Genomic DNA, 20,144 nt, shown 5'->3' with positions numbered 1-20,144 from the left:
AATGCAACAGACGGAACTCTGGGCTTTTATTGTGAAGGTCTGACTGTGTGTCTCTCAGACAGAAGCTGGTTCTTCACGCGAGTAAATCTCGTTCACTGTTCACTGAAGAGTGCGCCATGAAGTATCGGCTGTTCATCTCCAAGAGTGAAGAGTGGATGAGGTGAAACATGCTGCCTTCTTCTCTGCTTCTCTTCTTCTGTTTATCTGTTCTTCTCTTCTTCTCTTCTTCTGTTCATCTGTTCTTCTCTGCTTCTCTTCTTCTCTTCTTCTGTTCTTCTGTTCTTCTGTTCTTCTCTTCTTCTGTTCATCTGTTCATCTCCAAGAGTGAAGAGTGGATGAGGTGAAACATGCTGCCCCTCCTCTCTGCTTCTCTTCTTCTCTGCTTCTGTTCTTCTGTTCTTCTCTTCTTCTCTTCTTCTGTTCATCTGTTCTTCTCTTCTTCTGTTCATCTGTTCTTCTCTTCTTCTGTTCATCTGTTCTTCTCTTCTTCTGTTCATCTGTTCTTCTCTTCTTCTGTTCATCTGTTCTTCTGTTCATCTCTTCTTCTGTTCATCTGTTCATCTCTTCTTCTCCAAGAGTGAAGAGTGGATGAGGTGAAACATGCTGCCCCTCCTCTCTGCTTCTCTGCTTCTCTGCTTCTGTTCTTCTGTTCTTCTGTTCATCTGTTCATCTCTTCTTCTGTTCATCTGTTCTTCTGTTCTTCTCTTCTTCTGTTCTTCTGTTCTTCTCTTCTTCTGTTCATCTGTTCATCTCCAAGAGTGAAGAGTGGATGAGGTGAAACATGCTGCCCCTCCTCTCTGCTTCTCTTCTTCTGTTCATCTGTTCTTCTGTTCATCTGTTCTTCTCTTCATCTCTTCTTCTCTTCATCTCTTCTTCTCTTCATCTGTTCATCTCCAAGAGTGAAGAGTGGATGAGGTGAAACATGCTGCCCCTCCTCTCTGCTTCTCTTCTTCTGTTCATCTGTTCTTCTGTTCTTCTCTTCTTCTCTTCTTCTGTTCTTCTGTTCTTCTGTTCATCTGTTCTTCTGTTCATCTGTTCATCTCTTCTTCTGTTCTTCTGTTCTTCTGTTCATCTGTTCTTCTGTTCTTCTCTTCTTCTGTTCTTCTCTTCATCCCTTCATCTCTTCTCTTCTGCTCAGCTCGCTCTGACAAGACTCTGTGTTGCTTAGCAACGGCGTGATCAGTTGTGTGTTTCCAGGAAGGTTCATCACGTGAGGAAGCAGCTGCTCGCTCTGTCGGGTCAGCTGATCAGCATCGAGAAGGAGGTCACCCTGCTGATGGAGCGAACCATCAAGGTAAACAGAAGACGCAGGCGTCATGTGACCTGATCCACTGGATCCAAACGAGATCTCATCGTTTGAGAAACTTCAGAATTGTTTTGATTGATCCATTCAGATTTGTATTATTTTAACTTGAAGTAAAAAACATGAACCTGAAACTTAAGATCAACCTGTAGGTGGCGCTCCGTCAGAGTAAATGATTGTGGTGTGTGTGTGTGTGTGTGTGTGTGTCCAGCTGCAGGAACATCTGCCTCAGAAGGTTCTTCCTCTGGTGTCCAGTGGGATGAAGCCTCAGGCCTATCTGAGTCAGAACACACTGGTGGAGATGACGCTCGGGTAATTTATCTTCATCACCATGACGACCACGTCTTTCACTTCAAATCATCGGAGAAAATGAAAATAAGATTTATTTTAACTGCACGATGAAGTCGTCACGCGTGACCACGATAAACACGTCAGACATGTCGAGCACGTTCACGTGTTACTGACTTCATGTTGTTGTTCAGGATGAAGAAGCTGAAGGAGGAGATGGAGGGCGTGGTCAAAGAGCTGGCGGAGAACAACCACTTCTTAGAGAGGTCCGACACACACACACACACACACACACACACACACACACACACAGGGATACACACACAGGGATACACACACACACACACACAGAGGGATACACACACGCACACACGCACACACACACACACACACACACACAGGGATACACACACACACACACACAGGGATACACACACACGCACACACAGGGACACACACACACACAGGAACACACACACAGGGACACACACACCACTAGAGTTAGATTTACATGTAAAAAAAAAAAACAGAACAAGAGAATTATCGTTTTTCCTTCATTAAATTAAACTGTTTATAAACTTTTATCATATTATTTCTATTCGTTCATCATTTAACAAAGATTCAAACGAAGTTGTTTCTTCTTTTGATTTGATCCAAAGATAAAAACCGTAACTTGTGACTTTGTGTCTTCAGGTTCGGGACGTTGACGCTGGACGGAGGATTGAGAGGATGAGCAGTTTGTACAGATTCTGTCTTTAACTTGTAAATAACGTTGGACTGTGACATGGATTGTTTTGTATGAGCGAGCCTGTCGGACTCGTCTGCGACTCACAAACAGCTTCGATCAGCTCGACTGTCGGGACGAGACATGTCAATCATATTCTGAGCTGAAGGACAACAAAGCTGCGAAACAAAGAAATCACTTAAAATACCCAGAATGCCTCCTGAAAACACATCAAACACCTGAGACGTCTGTGAATCTGTCCTTTCATTTCCCTTTTCAAGTTCAGATACTTAACGACAAACATTCAAAGTCCAAAGTTTAAATAATTATTATTTAGATTTCTCATGAATATGTGAATTAAACTACAAATGAATAATTACATTCGAATGTATTTTTTAGTGTTTGTTGTGTTTTCAGGTGTTAAATTAATAATTAAATAAAAATGCATGTAATTGTAATAATTCTATACAGAAATACTTTAAAATACTTTCACTTACTACAAATTATTCACTAATTAAATTAAAAATGTAATTATCCCCTTAAAGATGAAACATTGCTGTCGCACTGAGTGAAGGTAGAATATATTCGACTCCTGCCGAAAATCTCATTCTATTTGTTTTTATTAGGTTTTCATTTTCTATTTAATTTCTTATTTATTGTTTGTTCAAAAACAATCAATAATCAATATGGGATATTTTCTCTGGACGTTCGTTTACTGGTCGACGTTAGAAACATCAGATCATCGCTGACGGTTCAAAGACAAAAATAAAATATCGTCATTTTTACGTGATATTTTTGTTTTGTCGATAATCATCGTTCAAAATGTTCAGTGACGATTTAAAAAAACTGTAAATAAATACAAACCTGAACGTTTGTGAGTCGCTGCCTCTTGATTTAAAAACACCTTTTTATTTTTCATCTCTCACTCCTCTTCTTGTCTCTCTCTCTCTCTTCAGTCTCTCTCTCTCTCTCTTCAGTCTCCCTCTCTTACCCCTCTCTCTCTCTCTCTGTCACTCTCTGTCTCTCTCTCTCACTCCTCTCTGTCTCTCTGTCAGTCTCTCTCTCTCTGTCAGTCTCTCTCACTCCTCTCTCTCTCTCTCTCTGTCAGTCTCTCTGTCTCTCTCTCTGTCAGTCTCTCTCACTCCTCTCTCTCTCTCTCTCTCTCTCTCTCACTCCCCTCCATCAGCACCATTGTCAGTTGCCCGTAGCAACTGGCCTGTTGGAAAAGCGGTCCTCTCTGCTGTGGTTGCCATGGCGACATGCTGCGACAGCAAACGTCAGCATCAGACCAATAATTGAAGATGGACGCCGTCGTCTTGTTCTCGATGTGTGAAGGTCGAACACAAACCTGAAATTTAATATGAAATCATTTATGGGCAGAAGAATTATCCTCATTACTTCAATGAATAATTATCTGTCAGTTAATTAGATTTCTAATTGAAGAATTATCTGACTGTAAATAAAGACGACGTCACGTCTCCACATGAAGCTAAAATATCTCCGATACAAACGCTGCCACCTTGTGGTGATGACGTCATTTACACTCAGAGCCTGTAGTGGTCGTAGGGTGGAGCCTTGGTATCGAGTCCCGCCCCTACAAGCTCACGACCTATCAAGAGTCAGTCTCAGCTGTCAATCATTACTGTTTTTATATGACATTTATGTCCACAGTCGCCCTCTATCGGCTGTCAGTGGGACTGCATGTGGATGTAGGCGGAGACAGGGGGGCGTGGCTCTCTGCTGGGGCCAAGAAACATCTTCATCCTCCTCATCCTCAGACACAGATCCAGACCTCCTCCTCTTCTTCATTCTCTTCATCATCCTCTTCCTCCTCCTCCTCTTCATCTTCTTAGTTCTCCTCCTCCTCTTCTTCATCGTCTTCCTCCTCCTCTTCTTCATCGTCTTCCTCCTCCTCTTCCTCTCCTCCATCCCTGAATCGCGGAAAAACACCAACATGCAGCGACTGTTCCTGTTCTGCTTTCAGCCGGTGAGTCTACACACACACACACAGACACACACACAGACACACACACACACACACACACACACACACAGACACACACAGACACACACACACACACACGTCGCCATTTGACGCACTGATTTTCGTTTCGTATCTCTGATTTCTGATTCTTGTGTGTGTGTGTGTGTGTTTGTGTGTGTGTGTGTGTGTGTGTGTGTGTGTGTGTGTCCGACATGTTGTGGCCTCAGGATGGAAACATGACGCTGCTTCAGCCTCCTGCTGCTTGTTTACCTGTTTGTTCGTTCGATTGATTGATTGTTTGATTGATTGATTGATTGATTGATTGATTGATTGATTGATTGATTGTTTGATTGATTGTTTGATTGATTGATTGTTTGATTGATTGATTGTTTGATTGATTGATTGTTTGATTGATTGTTCGATGAATCGGATGTTTTGAAGATGAAGAATCTCTGATGACGCTCTGACTGTAAGATGAATCTGTCTTTAAATATTTAATTAAATCATATTTAACATGAATTGATCATAAACTCATCTGAGCCTCATGTTGTTGTCATGTAATAGATTACAGTAGAAATACTTTTACTCGGATACTGTGAAGTACCAGTCTGTTATATTTCATGAACTCTGTATTTATTCAGCAGGTTTTTATTCAGATCGATCAGTTTATTGATTAATAGATGATTTCATGTTTGTGTCTTCAAACTGATATTTGTGTTTCATAAGGTTTAAATTAAATTGTGTTGTTGTGTGTGTAGTAATCAAGTACTGCACTGAAGTACAAATTAAAGGGACTTTACTTAAGGTCAGAAGAGTTTTTATTATTTATATTTATGTTATGATTTAAAAGTGATCAATAACTCAGCTCACCTTATTATTTTTTATTCTTTGTTTCTGTGACAAATTCAGAATTCTTTTATTTCTTAATGTTTCATGATCTTCAACAAGTTTGATGAATAAGAAGAAAAACAAACTAATTTACGCTTTATGATAACATTTAAAAACCTGTTTCCGTTCGTGTGGTTGTTGTGTAAACGTTTTGTGGTTGTTGTGTAATTGTTGTGTGGTTGTTGTGTAAACGTTTTGTGGTTGTTGTGTAATTGTTGTGTGGTTGTTGTGTTTGAGTTAGTTCTCCAGATGTTTGTCAGTCGTGTCGAACACAAACGCTGTTGAACTGTTTGATTGTGTAATTGTTGTGTGATTTGACTTCTTGTGTTTGTGTGTCTGCAGCTCGTCTCCGGTGCAGCATCATAACTATGGTTTTTGCTGAGTCATCCCTTGGTGTGAATCCATCCCTTTACTCTCCATCTTTCACGTATCAGATGTCATTGAACTTTTCCGAGAGGGAAAGCCCTACCGTCCTGGCAACCCTACCCACAACCCCCTTGTGCAGCCTGGAGGACTCGTCCTCTGGCCGGGCCAACGGGACCCACGCCTCCTACGAACTGACTTCAGTCGAGGTCGCCGTCCTGGGTTTGGTGTTTGCGTTTCTCTGGCTGATCTCCATCCTGGGAAATGCCCTCGTCTGCCTGGTCATCCACCGGAGCCGACGGACTCAGTCCACCACAAACTACTTTGTGGTGTCTATGGCCTGTGCCGACCTGCTGATGAGTCTGGGTTGCGCCCCGTTCATCCTGCTGCAGGTTGCCGCTGGACGATGGCCGCTGAGCGCCGCTGCCTGCAAAGTTGTGCGCTACGTGCAGCACCTGTGTCCTGGTGTGCAGGTCTACGTGCTGCTCTCCATCTCCGTGGACCGGTTCTACACAATCGTCTACCCCCTCAGCTTCAAGGTGTCCAGGGAGAAAGCCAAAAAGATGATCCTGGCCTCGTGGCTGTTTGACGCGGCCTTCATCTCGCCGTGCTTCTTCTTCTACGGTTCCACGTCCACAGACAGTCATTGTGAGTTTTTCCTCCCACACAGCTGGGGCAGTGTCTCCTACGCAGTGGTTCACCTGCTGTTTGGTCTTCTGGTCCCAGTCACACTAATAGTGTTGTTCTATCAGCGGGTGATCCGCTACATCTGGAGAATCAGCGCCGATGGTCACACGGTGCGCAGGACGATGAACATCGTCCCGCGGACTAAAGTCAAGACCATCAAAATGTTCCTCATGCTGAATTCAGTTTTCTTCGTCACCTGGACGCCCTTCTACGTGGCCCAGCTGTGGCACCCGAGGGAGTCAGAGTCAGCGAGCAGACAGGGGTTGCTGTTCTTCGCGGCCATCGCCTGGATCTCCTTCAGCTCCACGGCGTCCAAACCAACCCTGTACTCCGTCTACAACGCAAACTTTAGGAGGGGCATGCGGGAGACCTTCTGCATGTCGTCCATGAAGTGCTATCGCAGTAATGCGTACACCATCACGGCGAGCTCACGCATAGCCAAAAAGAACTACGTGGGGGTGGTGGACATCCCAGTGCAAGCAAAGACCAAGGACCCAGTTCACGACACATTTGGTCGAGAGGCGAAGGAAAAGAAAGTCGCGTGGCTCACAAACGCCAACCCACCAAACACTTTTGTGTAAATGAGCTCGGACGATGTTCAAACTGTTTAACAAACCAGTGTGAAACTCTATTGATCCACGGCACGCCAGCTAGCAGGAGGTTAACACGCTAGCTCTGTATTCACAGACACACAACGTGCTCAGTTTGTACCGTGGGCTTTTCTCCCAGCAGCCATGTTGGAGGCTCTCAATGATTTTCTACGTCAGATTTGAATCGTAGTTGATTTCTGTGCAGTGTTTCCGAGGATCGTTTTGTTATTGATGCATCAGATTCTGTGTTTTGATAATGTTAGCTTGTTAGCTAGCTAACTGTAGTCCGTGGCCATCTATCAGTGAAACGTTGTTTCGGATTTTCTGCAGTGACGCATGTGGTCCAAGCTAACGCTAGTTACCGTTAACATTGACATCACCGCTTTGCTGCATAACTGTAATGTAACGAGTTTTCCGAGCATCGAACGGTCCCGGTTCCATCGTTCGTACAAAAGATGAAGTGAATGAATCTAACACAAAATAAAACGTCTGCTTCTTTCAGAAAAACCTGAGATTGAAGTGATTTGATCTTAAACACAAATAAAGATGACGACTCCTTCTTCTTCCAGAAGTGAAGCCAAGATATCTCCGAGACAAACGCTGCCATCTTGTGGTGATGACATCATTTACAGTGGAGGCGTGGTATGGAGGCCCCCGCCCATACACACCCTCGACCAATAGTCAATATCAGCTGTCAGTCATGACGTCGCAGCCGCCAGGGGGCGGTCCAGATCTTTTGGCTTCATGTCGTCCGTCTTTCTTTATTAACTTTTGATTCACATTCTGTTGGGAAACATCTGTTCTGTTCTAAAAGGATTTTCCTGCTTTAAACTCGAACTGAATCAGAATCACGTCATAGAAACGATCGAAAGACGTTTTAATTTAATGATAAATTCATTTTCTACTTCAGCTGCTGGTGACACACGATTAGTTTGTACATAAACAGAGTATTGTGAATTGTGCTGAGTTTCATTTTAATACAGGCTGTTCTTCTTTAACATTTAATATTTATTAGTTGGTCTCCGTCAGCCTGGGTCCAGATTTCTGACCATGATTCAAAGATGTTTTTTATTGTCTGGAGCTTTTGATCCGGTCACATGATCTCGATCGATTGTTTTAGTCTTGAAAGTTAACCAGTGGATGACGTTAGAAACTGTGATCAGTGATTTTCACTGTTCAACGGATCAATTTCATTAAAATGATTCTGAATATTTGACAAAGTCACAGATTCATGAAACAAAGTGAGGATTTGTAAACATGTGACATCATCAGACGTCACAGAATCACTGAGCTCCTTTTATAAACTGAGGATTATTTCATGACAGAAACATTATCCAGCTTCTGATCCGATGTTTGAGAACAAGGAAGAAGCTTCTGTTGAATCATCTCAGTCAAACACGTTTATTTTCTTGGGAGATAAAATGAGCAAAGTTCAGTTTAACAAAGTGCTTGTGAAGAAAGTGAAGAAAGTGAAGAAAGTGCAAAAACTTTACCCAAGGAAAAAAAACACTTTAAGCTTGATGGTCCAAATAAAATCCCCAGTAAACATTGATGTGTTTAATTCAAAGAATCAGACACAAGCGAAGAGAAAGAACCAAAGTAAACTGATGGTTTTATAAAGATGAAAATATAAAATAATCAAAGGCTGAAGCTGAAACTACTCAATGATTTTTATCATTTTACTCACAAGAAGCAGAAAATCCAACTTTTCCTTCATGAAAACACTCAAATACAAAAATATATCTCCCACTGTTCATCCTGCTGCTCTGACCTCTGACCTCTACCCTGAGGCCACATGTTCAGAGAATCAGTCAAATTCAAACAAAGGATAAATTAAATATTAAAGCCACATTCACGTGTCACGTTACGATTTAATCAGCTTCATCAGAGCGTCTCTGTCGTTTCCTGTTTCCTCTCCGTCATCAGTCATGTGACTCGGGATTCCAGACGCAGTTTATAAAAAATGTTCGGAGAAACGAGGACGAACACATTCAAATCATTGATATTTGTAATTAGCTCTGTGGTGAATCCTAATTTTTTCAAAGTGCTTATACATTTTTACTTTTAAAAACAGAACCTTTTTATTTAAAATAAAAAACCTCAGTTGATCTGTGGTCGACCTTCAATCTGTCAAACATCAAATCAAATGGAAATTCAGTTTCACCTTATTTAAATCTGTCGAGCAGAAAATGTGCATTGGATCAGAAACGTGATGTTAATAAAGTTTGATTTTCTGAAGTCACGTGACCGCCTCGAGCTGCGGCGCCCTGATGAAGAGCTGACGTCCGACCTACGAGAGCAGTTTCATGAATCAGGAACTTGAACGCAGATTCATGTTCGTCTACGAAACAAGAAACTGGCGGAAAGAAAATGTGTATCTGCCACTTCCTGTGTGTTAGTGTGAACGTTAACATGTGTGTTGAGGATGATTGACAGCAGCAGTTTATCTCAGCAGTCTGCAACCTCTGTCAGAGGCGGAGCGTTCCCTTGCCGCTCAGGTTAACCCTGACTGATGCTGCTGACGCTGTTCTTGCTGTTCTTGCTGTTCTTGGACGTCTTGGTGCCGCCGCCGCTTTGAGGCGTTCTCTGCTCGTCCCCGGTCAACAGCGCTTTGATCTCTGACGGGATTTTCCCCTGATCCATGGCCGAACACCACTGTTTGTACTGAGAGATGAAACCACAGTTTATCACATGATTACATGATGATGACAGTTTATTTCCATGTCAGTAACTCTGGTCATGTTGTTGATCTACCATAAAACACACTCAGTTGTGTTTCCTGTATGAAAGGTTTGATAACTTCAGTTTATTTCTAAAATTACATTTCATTTCTATCAATAATCAATATTCCCGATGATCTGCTGCTCAGGACGTCTCTGTACGACCTGTTCATGGATAACGTGTGTTTACCATCTCCAGCTCCTCCCTCAGGGCACAGATGGCTCTCTCTTTACTCGACACCAGCTCCTCCAGGTACTGGTACCTCAGCTTCTTCCTCGCTCGACACTCTCTGGCGCTCTGTCGGCTTCGCTCCAGTTTGGCCTTCAGGTCGATTTTCGCAGGTTTACGACCACGTTTCCCCGGTTTCTTGACTTTACCAGCCACCATCTAACAAACAAAGCATATCAACGTATGTACGGACGTTTTATTTCTGACAAAAGAACAGGAACAAAGATGAAAACGACAACAGAGTGAAACTCGAGCACAACATAACACATCTCATGGTCGAAGAACGTCAGAAAGAAACAATATATTTAGCATCTTCTCAGATTATTATCGGTTTGAGGTCAGTAAAGTTCATCCTCTGTGACCAGTCGTTTCTAGAAGACACGGGAACCAGGGAGCAGGGCCCGTGTTCAGAGGACCAGAGGCTCCAGAGTCTCAGTGAGGTGACGAGTTCCATCATGGAGCTCGGTCACAGGACGATGACGACACAAACACACCGACACACGGTAAATGAATCAGTCAAATCTTTTCAGACCTTCTCTGAATCCAACGAGCTGAGACTCGATGCTAACATTAGCTCCAGTTAGCTTCATGTCACCTAATGATTTCACCGCAGTTAGCCGCATAAGCTAGTTAGTGACCGTCACACGGTTTAACTAACCGGTTAGTTAACGAGCAGTCGGTTGAACCCGGACCAGCTGTGAGTTACAGCTGGTTTCAGGTTAACTGGAGTTAGCCACCGTTAGCTTCTCACCTTGTTGTCATCCATGTTGATAGCTGCAGTCGGCTAACGGCTAATATCACGAAAACACGAGAAGCAACAAATTCAACGTGAACCCAAGCTAACGACAACAATTCAGGCTAATTTAAACCCGCGCCAACAACAACAATCTGGACTAATTTAAACCCGCGCTAACAACAATAACTCAGAGTAACTTGTTTACATCCGGTTTGCTCTTCTTCTTCTGCGGTGCATTGGCGGTTGGTAAATTAGCTTAAAGGTGCCTTACCGCCACCTTCTGGACGTGACGTCACGGACTTCCGTAAGCGACACTTGTTTCAACAAATCTTTATTTAAAAATAAAACCTGAACAAAGGAGAGAAGGATTCATTAAAATGTACTTCATCAAAAGATATAAAGTTATAATATCTCATGTTTAACATCTCATTTAACCCAAAAAGTGAAATATTTCACATCATATATCTTAATGTGATTAAATTCTAACTTCTAACAGTGAAATGTTTTCTAATGTGTGTTTTTTATTGAACATTTTAATCTCGTAAACATTTTGATCATTTTGTCTCAAATGTTCATGTCATGTTTTCATGTTTCAGAGTCAAAGACATTAGATGTGATGCACCTGAATGTACATGTATGTTGTAAACACACAGACGTGTGATCAGAGGAATGTTGCAGCTCGGAGCTTTGATGAGTTCGCTCACATTCATCAGTGTGAGTTAGCCATGCATGCTAATTGCTCCAGAATGAAAAACCTTTCACTTTTCTTCTGCCTTCATCTCCTCCATTGTCCCGACTCAGGAGGGACATTCAATACCTCAGAGACTCAGAGTTCACCAAACTTTAACCAGATAAAAGATATTCCAATGTATAAATAAAAAAATCTAATTGAATTTATTTCAGCTCTTTTGTACAGATCTCACAAAATCTGCAAACAATTATGACTCCAATAATTCATTAACACAAGATTACAATGAGACAGATTCATTTAGAAAAGTTCTCTGTGGATTCTTTAATTCACTAATTGTGCAGTAACGTATAGTTGGTCATGAAAACGCTGCTGCTAGGCAACAGCAACAAGGATGCTGATATGAATGATACTGGTACATGCTACAGAGGCTTTATCAAGCTAACAGACGAACATCATGCAGGACTAAATGTCCTCGCATGTTCTAACTGCACATGACTACAATACTTATATATAATAAATCAACCACCAGGGGGCGACACGCTTGGGAGGACTCGTCATCAATGAGACGAAATGATGCTGTGAAGCAGAAAGGGATCATGGGAGTTGTTGTTCTCTGGGTTTGTTGGAAACATTCATGTAAATATCAAGTCAATTTATTTTACAATATTGAGTTTGCAACATAGTTTTTTTCACACATAAGCCTCTCTGCAGCGCCCCCTGCGGCCGGAAGTTGTCCCTGTCAATGCGGACGTTACTGCCCCTTTAAGAGCTTCATCGATGACGACATCAGTGTATTTTTACCGCGGTGACATCATGTCTTGTGCAGCGCGGCACCGCGGCCCCTCTGTGCTCGTGTCCGGAGAAGACGCCTCCTGCCCGGGGCAGATCTGAGCGGAGCTCCGCTGAGGACCAGGCCGGACGGTTCCTCCGCTTCTCCCGGTGAGTCTCAACACTTTCTGCCTCGGCCTCAGACCAGCGGCGGCGCCCGGTAAAGTTCCGGTAACGGGCCCAAAGTTTCGCTTCAGTCCGTGTGGTTGAGCTAATCACCGACTGTTGACGTTTACCGAGGTTTACCGACGATTATCGACGGTACCGTGAGGAGAGGAACCGACTGTGATCGGTCAGTGTGTCGGTTACATCGAAACAGATCAAATGTCAGAGAGCGGTGAGCTAACGTCAGAGTAACGTCAGAGTAACGTCAGAGTAACGTCAGAGTAACGCTGAACTCAAACTGTTCACGTGTCTTATCTTCAGTAGGTTTTAATTTAATCATGTAAACATGGACGAGAGACCTGATGTCAATAGAAAGTATTGAAATACTTTACATTTAAATATAAAGTATTTAAATATAAATGGTTGTATTTATATAGAGCTTTTCTAGTCTTGAAGACCACTCAGAGCACTTTACACTACAGTTTTCCATTCACCCATTCACACACACATTCATACATACAGTGCTTCTACAGCTAGCACTTTTTTTGTTGTTCAATTGGGCAACTTGGGGTTCAAGGACACTTTGGCATGCAGATGGAGACTGGGGATCGAACTTCTGACCTTCTGGTTGGAGGACGACCACTCTAACTTTAAAAGTTCAAAAAGGATTTATTATAAAAAACTTAATCCCCCTGTAAAGCAGGAAAGGTTTAGTTAGCGTCCCTTTAAGTAAAAAGATGTTCTATAAGTTTACATTCCTTGTCTTAATTCTTCTTAACATCATGTACGTCAGTGGGATGACAGCTGAAGAAATGTTTCTGTAACAGCTGTCGACCAGATGCTTTCATTCATGTCTCTTCATCTAAAACCCAACCTTGGTGTGATTGACAGCTAGTACCGACCAATGGGTGCAGGTGGCAGGTGTAGGTGTGTGGTCAGTGTCCTCTAGCTCTCAGTCAGGCTCCACCCCCAATCCTCCCAATATGGTTACTTCTGGTTTCAACAAACCAAGATGGCGCTGGAGGAAACGGCAGCTCACAAATCAACAGGTGACGTCACGGTGACGGTTGATACTTGACTTTAACACAATGTCCTTCAGGTGGACAGACTCAGTCTCGTCTTTCTAAATAAGACGAAAACATTGTCTCATATGTGAGATGATGTGTTTTCTTTCTTTTTATCTCCAGAGCAGCACGGACTCAGCTCACGCTCAGTTTTTTCTTGTTTTATCTGAGGAGAGCGTCTCACTCTGCTTTTAAACCTCATCTGTCTCAGTTGAGCTCCGCCCCCTGGGTTTGAGTGAGCTGTTAAACTCCTCTGATTGGCCTCGTCTGTTCTTGTCTGACGCTGTGACAGAATTATTTTGTTTCATCCATCAATCCTTTCATCCATTTATTCATCCATCAATCCTTTCATCCATTTATTCATCCATCCATTTATTCTTTCATCCATTTATTCATTCATCCATTCATTCATCCATCCTTCACTGATGACGTGTCCAAGTATCACCGTAAGGTGTATTCAACTCCCAAATAATTAAATATTTATATAATGTAATTAAATAATTAAATATTTATATAATGTAATTAAATAATTAAATATTTATATAATGTAATTAAATAATTAAATATTTATATAATGTAATTAAATATTTATATAATGTAATTAAATATTTATATAATTTCATGTGATCATTAAATTCAGATTCTACTTTCATTTGATTATTGATCTGATGAGATCCTGTAAAAACGAGATGTCTCACTCTGTGTGATATTTTGTCTCCTCTCACAAACTATCTCTGACACACTCATTTATTCAGGCGTCATGATTGACAGCTGAGACTGACTCAGGATTAGTTCATGTGTTCATGTATGAATGTGTTCACGTGTTCATCCGCTCTGCAGACGTGATGAAACTCGTTTGTTTTGGTTCAGACTCATTTTTCTTTTTCTTTCTGTGAAACTGAACCGAATCTTTTTTTGTCTCAGAATCTGAAACGACTTCGACATGACGACCAGGTGGAGCGGCTCAGTGATGTCATCAGATCGTGAGAACAGAGCTTTTGTTTCACGCCTGCTGTGAATGAGACCTGCCCCCCCCACAACACACACACACACACACAGTTAGTGAGATAGAAGGGTTTGGATTTTTTGCCTTTCAGGATAGAGTGAGGCCTCTCTCTCTCTCTCTCTCTCTGTCTCTATCTCTTCTCTCTTCCTCTCTCTCTTTCGCTCTCTGTTTCTCCCTCTCTCTCTCTCTCTCGCGCTCTCTGTCTCTCCCTCTCTCTCTCGTCCCGGGGTTTTTTGGGCTGCCAAGCGCCATTAGGATGACATCATACCGGCCCGACACAATGGAGCACTTCATCCTCTGAGGTTCCTCGCCAGGCTGTGTCACTGCGCTGGACCGCCGGCCCAGGACGCTCAGAAGGAGGGGGGACTACGAGTAGGGAGGGGAGGGGGTTGGGGGTGGGTGGGAGTAGGGTTTTGACGTGTCGGAGCATCCGGGGTCCAGGTCCCGATGCTGAGGCCCAGGGAGGTGCGCCCCATCGGGGCGGAGGCTCTGGTGGCGCTGCTGGAGGGGGGGCTGGATCGGGTGGTGTTGATTGACAGCCGACCCTTCGTGGACTACAACGTTTCTCACATCCTGGAGGCCGTGAACGTGAACTGCTCCAAGCTGATGAAGAGGAGGCTGCAGCAGGACAAAGTCCAGATCGCTGAGCTGCTGCAGCACTCGGCCAAGAAGAAGGTAAAACACATGCTCCACGGGGGGGGGGGGGGACATCCTCAGAGGTTTTTATCTGTCTCCTCAGACGTCTCCTCAGACGTCTCCTCAGACGTCTCCTCCTCCAAAACAAGCAGCTGATTCACTCCAGTAGAAACAGTGAATGAAGCAGCTTCATGTTGAGCTCAGTGTTTCTGTGACTCGTCTCTGATGAAAACTTCTCATCCAGACGTCCGACGACTAAAATCCTTCATCTGCTTCAAATACAGCGTTAAAAACCAATAAGGGCTAAAAAGAGGATATGACGCCACCAACAGGCGACCAGAGGAAACACAGCGTTGAATATAACTAGAGATTTCTGCAGGTTTGAAAACTTGTGTCTGGTGGAGACGGACCGAGGACGAGGACGAGGAGACAGAACATGTTGAATTAAAGCTGGTGATGATGTCACTGTTTCACTCTCTCTCTCTCTCTGTTATAGTTGGAGCTGCAGGGCGATCAGCAGGTGGTCGTGTACGACCAGAGTTCTTCGGACCCGACGTCCCTCGGCTCCGAGTCGTTCCTCAGCGTCCTGCTGGTCAAACTGGAGAGAAGTTTCCCGTCCGTCCACCTGCTCTCAGGTCAGTTCACAACAGACTGTTGGGGCGTAACCATAGAAACAGTGATGAGTTTAAAACAGAAAGTTAGTGGGGCGGAGCTTGAGGGGTCATTCTGAGAGTTTATTTCTGTTTCATATGATTTGATATGATTTCATTTTGACTCGACAGTGTGATGATGAAACAGATTAATAATCAGTTAGAGCTGAAGAAGCTTCTTCGATGAAACGTCTTCAGAAACACGAGCGTCCAGTTCCTCCGTTCATTTATAATTCTGATCCCAGAGAATCCTCAGAGCAGCAGCTGTTTATCAAACACGACCTCAGGGTGACGTTATGTAACTATGATGAAGTGCTGCTCCAACGACTCCGCCCACACTCTGAAAATGATACAGAACTTTTTCATTTGGACAAAAAAGCATCGAATGAAAGTTCAGTTTATCTGAAAAATCAAAAAGTGCCACAGACGTTTTACAACATGTTGAGAATATTAACTTTCTTCATTGTTTGTAAATGTGAGTGTAAAGAAAACTTTATTTCATAGAACTGCACAGTCTCACTTCAGTTCAAATCATAAAATCATATTTATATTAAATATTATAACGTAATAAAATGTGATCTAGTTTATATCCACAGTTAAAAACCAGTGAGGCTGGTTTCCTAGCAACAAGAGAGGAGGAACCATCTGTAACACACACACAGACACACACACACACACACACACACACACACACACACACAGACAGACAGACAGACAGACAGACAGACAGACAGACAGACAGACACACACACACACACACACACACACACACAGACACACACACACACAGACAGACACACACACACACACAGACACACAGACAGACAGACACACACACACACACACACACACACACACACACACACACACACACACACTCTCTGTGTCAGAGTTTCTTCGTGTTGGATGAGTCATGTGATCGTTCTTCAGGTGGCTTCTCTGAGTTCTCTCATCTGTTCCCTGGTCTGTGTGAGGGGAAGTCGTCTCTGGTTCCCTCCTGCATCTCGCAGCCTTGTCTCCCAGTCACCAACATCGGTCCCACCCGCATCCTGCCGCACCTGTACCTGGGCTGCCAGAGAGACGTCCTCAACAAGGTACAGCGCCACACGCTGGACACGCTCAACCGTACCACAGGATCAAATATTCTACTGTTATTAGTTTCTAATCATTCAAAATAATCAATTAGATTTTTCATCCAAACATTGAAACACAAATAAAAAAAGTATTTTTCCTGAAGGAAGTGAACGTCTCACATGATGCGTTCATGGACCATCAGTAAAATATAAATCTGAGGTATCGTTCTGTTTTTAACAGTTTAATCACGACTGTGATGAATCAGAAATCTGAGGCCAGTAAACGAAGAGACATGAAAATATAGAATAATAAAATGTCAGTTACTCAGAGGAGAAGAGGTGTGAGGAATAAAGTAGATTTTGATGAAACAATTTATTCTTTAGTTTATATTTCCTGAAGGAAGTGAACATCAGTTCATGGATGTCAGAAAGTTTAAAATCTTTCCAGTTACATCACTGCTGTTGTTACACGTTCTATCTTCCACCATTAGATATTTTCGGTGTCGTCTCCTGTTTGAGCAGATCTTGGACATTAACATTCGTGTGTTCTTGAAGGATCTGATGCAGCAGAACGACATCGTCTACGTCCTGAACGCCAGTAACACTTGCCCCAAACCAGACTTCGTCCCTGACTCTCACTTCCTGCGAGTTCCTGTGAACGACTCGTTCTGTGAGAAGATCCTGCCGTGGTTGGACAGATCGGTGGAGTTCATAGGTCAGACACGAGGGAAACGTTCTTTTGTTCCTGTTCTGGTATGAACTCGTCAGCTGATCTCCGTCTGAACGTCTCTGTGTTGCAGAAAAGGCGAAAGCATCAAACGCTCGTGTCCTGGTTCACTGTCTGGCTGGAATCTCTCGTTCGGCCACCATCGCCATTGCCTACATCATGAAGAGGATGGACATGTCGCTGGACGAGGCGTACAGGTCAGTTTCAAAATAAAATACAATAAATCTCTAAATCTCTTAATCATAATTATTAAAACCAAAACAAATGTGACGCCCCCTGCTGACCGGAGATAGTTGTTCACATGTTCCTGTTTAATTAACGTTGGTTCTTCTTCTAACATCTTCAGTTGACGGGAACAGAATCTGTAAACATTTAAAATCCATTGCGTCTTTTTAATGAGGTGTGGCTTATAGACACATCACTGCTGATTGGACGACACATAGGACACACCCACCAAACGAGAGACAACGTGTCATTAAACACCTGGAAACAGGCGTGTAGGACATGACATGTCCTCTGATGTCATCACGGTCCAGTCTTCAGACGTGATGACACACATGATCTGGTTTCTGAAGTTAGATTAGATTCTTCCTCACAAAACAACAGTGTCTGTTAACAAGCCTCGTTAACCCTCTAATTAAATGTCATGATCCTCACTAACGAGCTGCTTTGGTTTTTCTTCTCAGGTTTGTGAAGGAGAAACGTCCGACCATCTCGCCCAACTTCAACTTCCTGGGTCAGCTGCTCGACTTTGAGAAGAAGATAAAGAGTCCTCACGGTGTGGAGACCAGACTAAAGTCTCTCCACCATCAGGAGCCCAGCACCGAGGCCCCCACTCTGCCTGACGACCTGGAGTTCGCCGCCAGTCCTGAGGCCCCTGTGGTTCCCGGCCTGGCTCTGCTGGAGCCCTTCACCCTGCCCTGTGTTTTAGACGACGCCCCCGACAAGCGTCCGCTGGCTCAGGCTCTGAGTGGCCTGCAGCTCACCGACGGACCCGAGGACAACGCTCGACTGAAACGCTCCTTCTCTCTGGACATAAAGTCGATTGGCGAGCCGGGCGGGGCCGCCACTCACAGAGTGTTCGTTCCTCATGGCACGTCAGGAGACGCCACTGACTTCTACAAACCGTCGTCCTTCAAAGAGACGACCAGTAAACCGTGTCAGTTCTCACCGGTGGAGGAGGTGTCAGAGCAGTCCACGCCCGAGCAGAGCCCCGACAAGGAGGAGGCAGAAGGACCAGAGCGAATGGGGCCTCCGGCCTCCAGCACCTTAACTGCTCCTGCTGCTCCAAACTGTTCCCAGCAGCTGCACCGGAGCGGCAGCACGGAAAATGCCACCAGCTTCCTGTTCGGCCTGTCCCGCAGCCAGCAGCACCTGGCCAAACCGGGGTCTGGCGGTGCCCTGAAAGGCTGGCACTCCGACATCTTGCTAGGTCCTGTCACAGTCTCCACCTCCTCCCTGACTGGCGGCTGGTACCTCTCCTCTGACTCCACTCGTTTCTACTCCACTTCCATCCTGAGTGGCGGAGGAGGCTTTGCGGCGTACAGCTGCAGTCAAGGCCTGGAGGCGGTGCGGCGCCGTAGTCGGCAGAGGATGGGCGACCGCTGCGACTCAAGGCGGAGCTGGCACGAAGAGAGCAGCTTCGAAAAGCAGCTGAAACGACGGAGCTGTCAGATGGAGTTCGGAGACGGGATGACAGACAGCCGGTCACGGGAGGAGATGGTGAAGGTCGGGAGTCAGTCGAGTTTCTCAGGCAGCATGGAGGTCATTGAGGTCTCCTGAGGCTGATCCCGAGTCACACGGACGCAGCAGCAGCATGCCACCACACCGGCAGCATCACGAGAATCATAACACGAGTCGCACGGACGCCGTGTCGACGTGAGCTCGTCAGATCCACCTGAACATGAGAGCAGGTCGTCTGACGGACAGCGGCGTGGACAGATATCTAACGTTCAGCTCGTCTGTTTATTCGACCGCGTGTCAGAGTGGAAGAGGAAGATGAAGAGCAACTTGTGAACTGGACTCAGTCGTCACTCAAAGTCACTTTCTGTCAAACTGAATTCACTCAGGTCTTCAGTGTCAGAAGAAGTTGGATCATGTGACAAACGGCGGCGTGTTGAAGCGATCATGTCGTTTGTCAATGGGCCTCGAGATGCTGCCGGTGTGTGTTGCTGTGACGACGATGGACTCGAAGCCTTCGAGCATCGTCTGGTCTCATGGATTCAAACCTGAAACCTGAACTGGTGCCAAAACCCTGACTGTGATTTTCAGATTTGAGGAGCCGCTGAGTGACGGCGTCTCAGACGTGTCAGCTGACGACAGGTTGTTGATGAGTGAAGAGGCTGGAACTCAAACAGACGCAGGAGAGAAAAGACTCGTTCACATAAATCTGTGTTTTTAAATCTTGTATAAAACAGTAAAAGAGTTTTTGTCTTCAAACAGAAATCTTCTGTTTTATTCATCAGAGTTTGAGTTTCTTCTTCTGCTTCTCAGGACGACGAATCAGGAAGTGAAACTAACATTCAGATGTAAACCACACAACACACAACAGACATACAACTCACATACAACACACACACAACACACACAACAGACACACAACTCACATACAACTCACACAACAGATAAACAACACACATACAACACACACACAACTCACATACAACACACACAACTCACATACAACGGACATACAACACACACACAACAGACATACAACACACACACAACAGACATACAACACACACACAACACACACAACACACACAACACACACACAACTCACATACAACACACACACAACAGACACACAACTCACATACAGTAATAACACAACATGAATACTTACAACA

The 20,144-nt window shown here is 44.2% G+C and overlaps 4 protein-coding genes across 6 annotated transcripts in view; 3 read left to right on the top strand and 1 right to left on the bottom strand.

Moving 5' to 3' along the window:
• The window catches only part of tbk1 (TANK-binding kinase 1), a 9,677-nt gene extending 6,493 nt beyond the window's left edge, over nt 1-3,184 (top strand). The window contains exons 17-21 of the mRNA XM_069519905.1: nt 59-160; nt 1,198-1,294; nt 1,515-1,615; nt 1,786-1,857; nt 2,285-3,184. Coding sequence (XP_069376006.1) covers nt 59-160; nt 1,198-1,294; nt 1,515-1,615; nt 1,786-1,857; nt 2,285-2,324 — 412 coding nt within the window. The 3' untranslated portion in view covers nt 2,325-3,184. The remainder of the gene's footprint in view (nt 1-58; nt 161-1,197; nt 1,295-1,514; nt 1,616-1,785; nt 1,858-2,284) is intronic.
• Nucleotides 3,185-3,689: 505 nt separating this feature from the next.
• On the top strand, nt 3,690-8,583 carry gpr19 (G protein-coupled receptor 19). Of its 3 annotated transcripts, XM_069519908.1 has the most exons (4): nt 3,690-4,302; nt 4,527-4,768; nt 5,058-5,104; nt 5,530-8,583. In XM_069519908.1, exon 4 carries the CDS (start codon nt 5,556-5,558, stop codon nt 6,816-6,818), a length of 1,263 nt encoding a protein of 420 aa, XP_069376009.1. In that variant the 5' UTR covers nt 3,690-4,302; nt 4,527-4,768; nt 5,058-5,104; nt 5,530-5,555; the 3' UTR covers nt 6,819-8,583. The 3 variants fall into 3 exon arrangements, with proteins under 3 accessions (XP_069376009.1, XP_069376008.1, XP_019967115.1); XM_069519907.1 differs by lacking the exon at nt 5,058-5,104; XM_020111556.2 differs by lacking the exons at nt 4,527-4,768; nt 5,058-5,104 and having other exon boundaries at nt 3,692-4,302.
• crebl2 (cAMP responsive element binding protein-like 2) lies at nt 8,213-10,782 on the bottom strand. The gene is made up of 3 exons (XM_020111555.2): nt 10,528-10,782; nt 9,738-9,935; nt 8,213-9,491 (listed from the first exon to the last, which is right to left on the bottom strand). The coding sequence occupies exons 1-3, from the start codon at nt 10,540-10,542 to the stop codon at nt 9,327-9,329; spliced, it is 378 nt and encodes a 125-aa protein (XP_019967114.1). The 5' UTR covers nt 10,543-10,782; the 3' UTR covers nt 8,213-9,326.
• Nucleotides 10,783-11,612: 830 nt separating this feature from the next.
• Nucleotides 11,613-19,731, top strand: dusp16 (dual specificity phosphatase 16). Its single transcript, XM_069519906.1, has 7 exons — nt 11,613-12,142; nt 14,125-14,881; nt 15,339-15,477; nt 16,423-16,586; nt 17,121-17,280; nt 17,366-17,489; nt 17,979-19,731. The coding sequence occupies exons 2-7, from the start codon at nt 14,654-14,656 to the stop codon at nt 19,072-19,074; spliced, it is 1,911 nt and encodes a 636-aa protein (XP_069376007.1). The 5' UTR covers nt 11,613-12,142; nt 14,125-14,653; the 3' UTR covers nt 19,075-19,731.
• Nucleotides 19,732-20,144: the final 413 nt, after the last annotated feature.

This window comes from Paralichthys olivaceus, chromosome 23 (assembly GCF_024713975.1).
Source record: "Paralichthys olivaceus isolate ysfri-2021 chromosome 23, ASM2471397v2, whole genome shotgun sequence".
NCBI classification, from domain to species: domain Eukaryota; kingdom Metazoa; phylum Chordata; class Actinopteri; order Pleuronectiformes; family Paralichthyidae; genus Paralichthys; species Paralichthys olivaceus.
The sequence above is the reverse complement of the archived record's forward strand: the minus strand, read 5'-3'. Positions and strand labels throughout refer to the sequence as shown.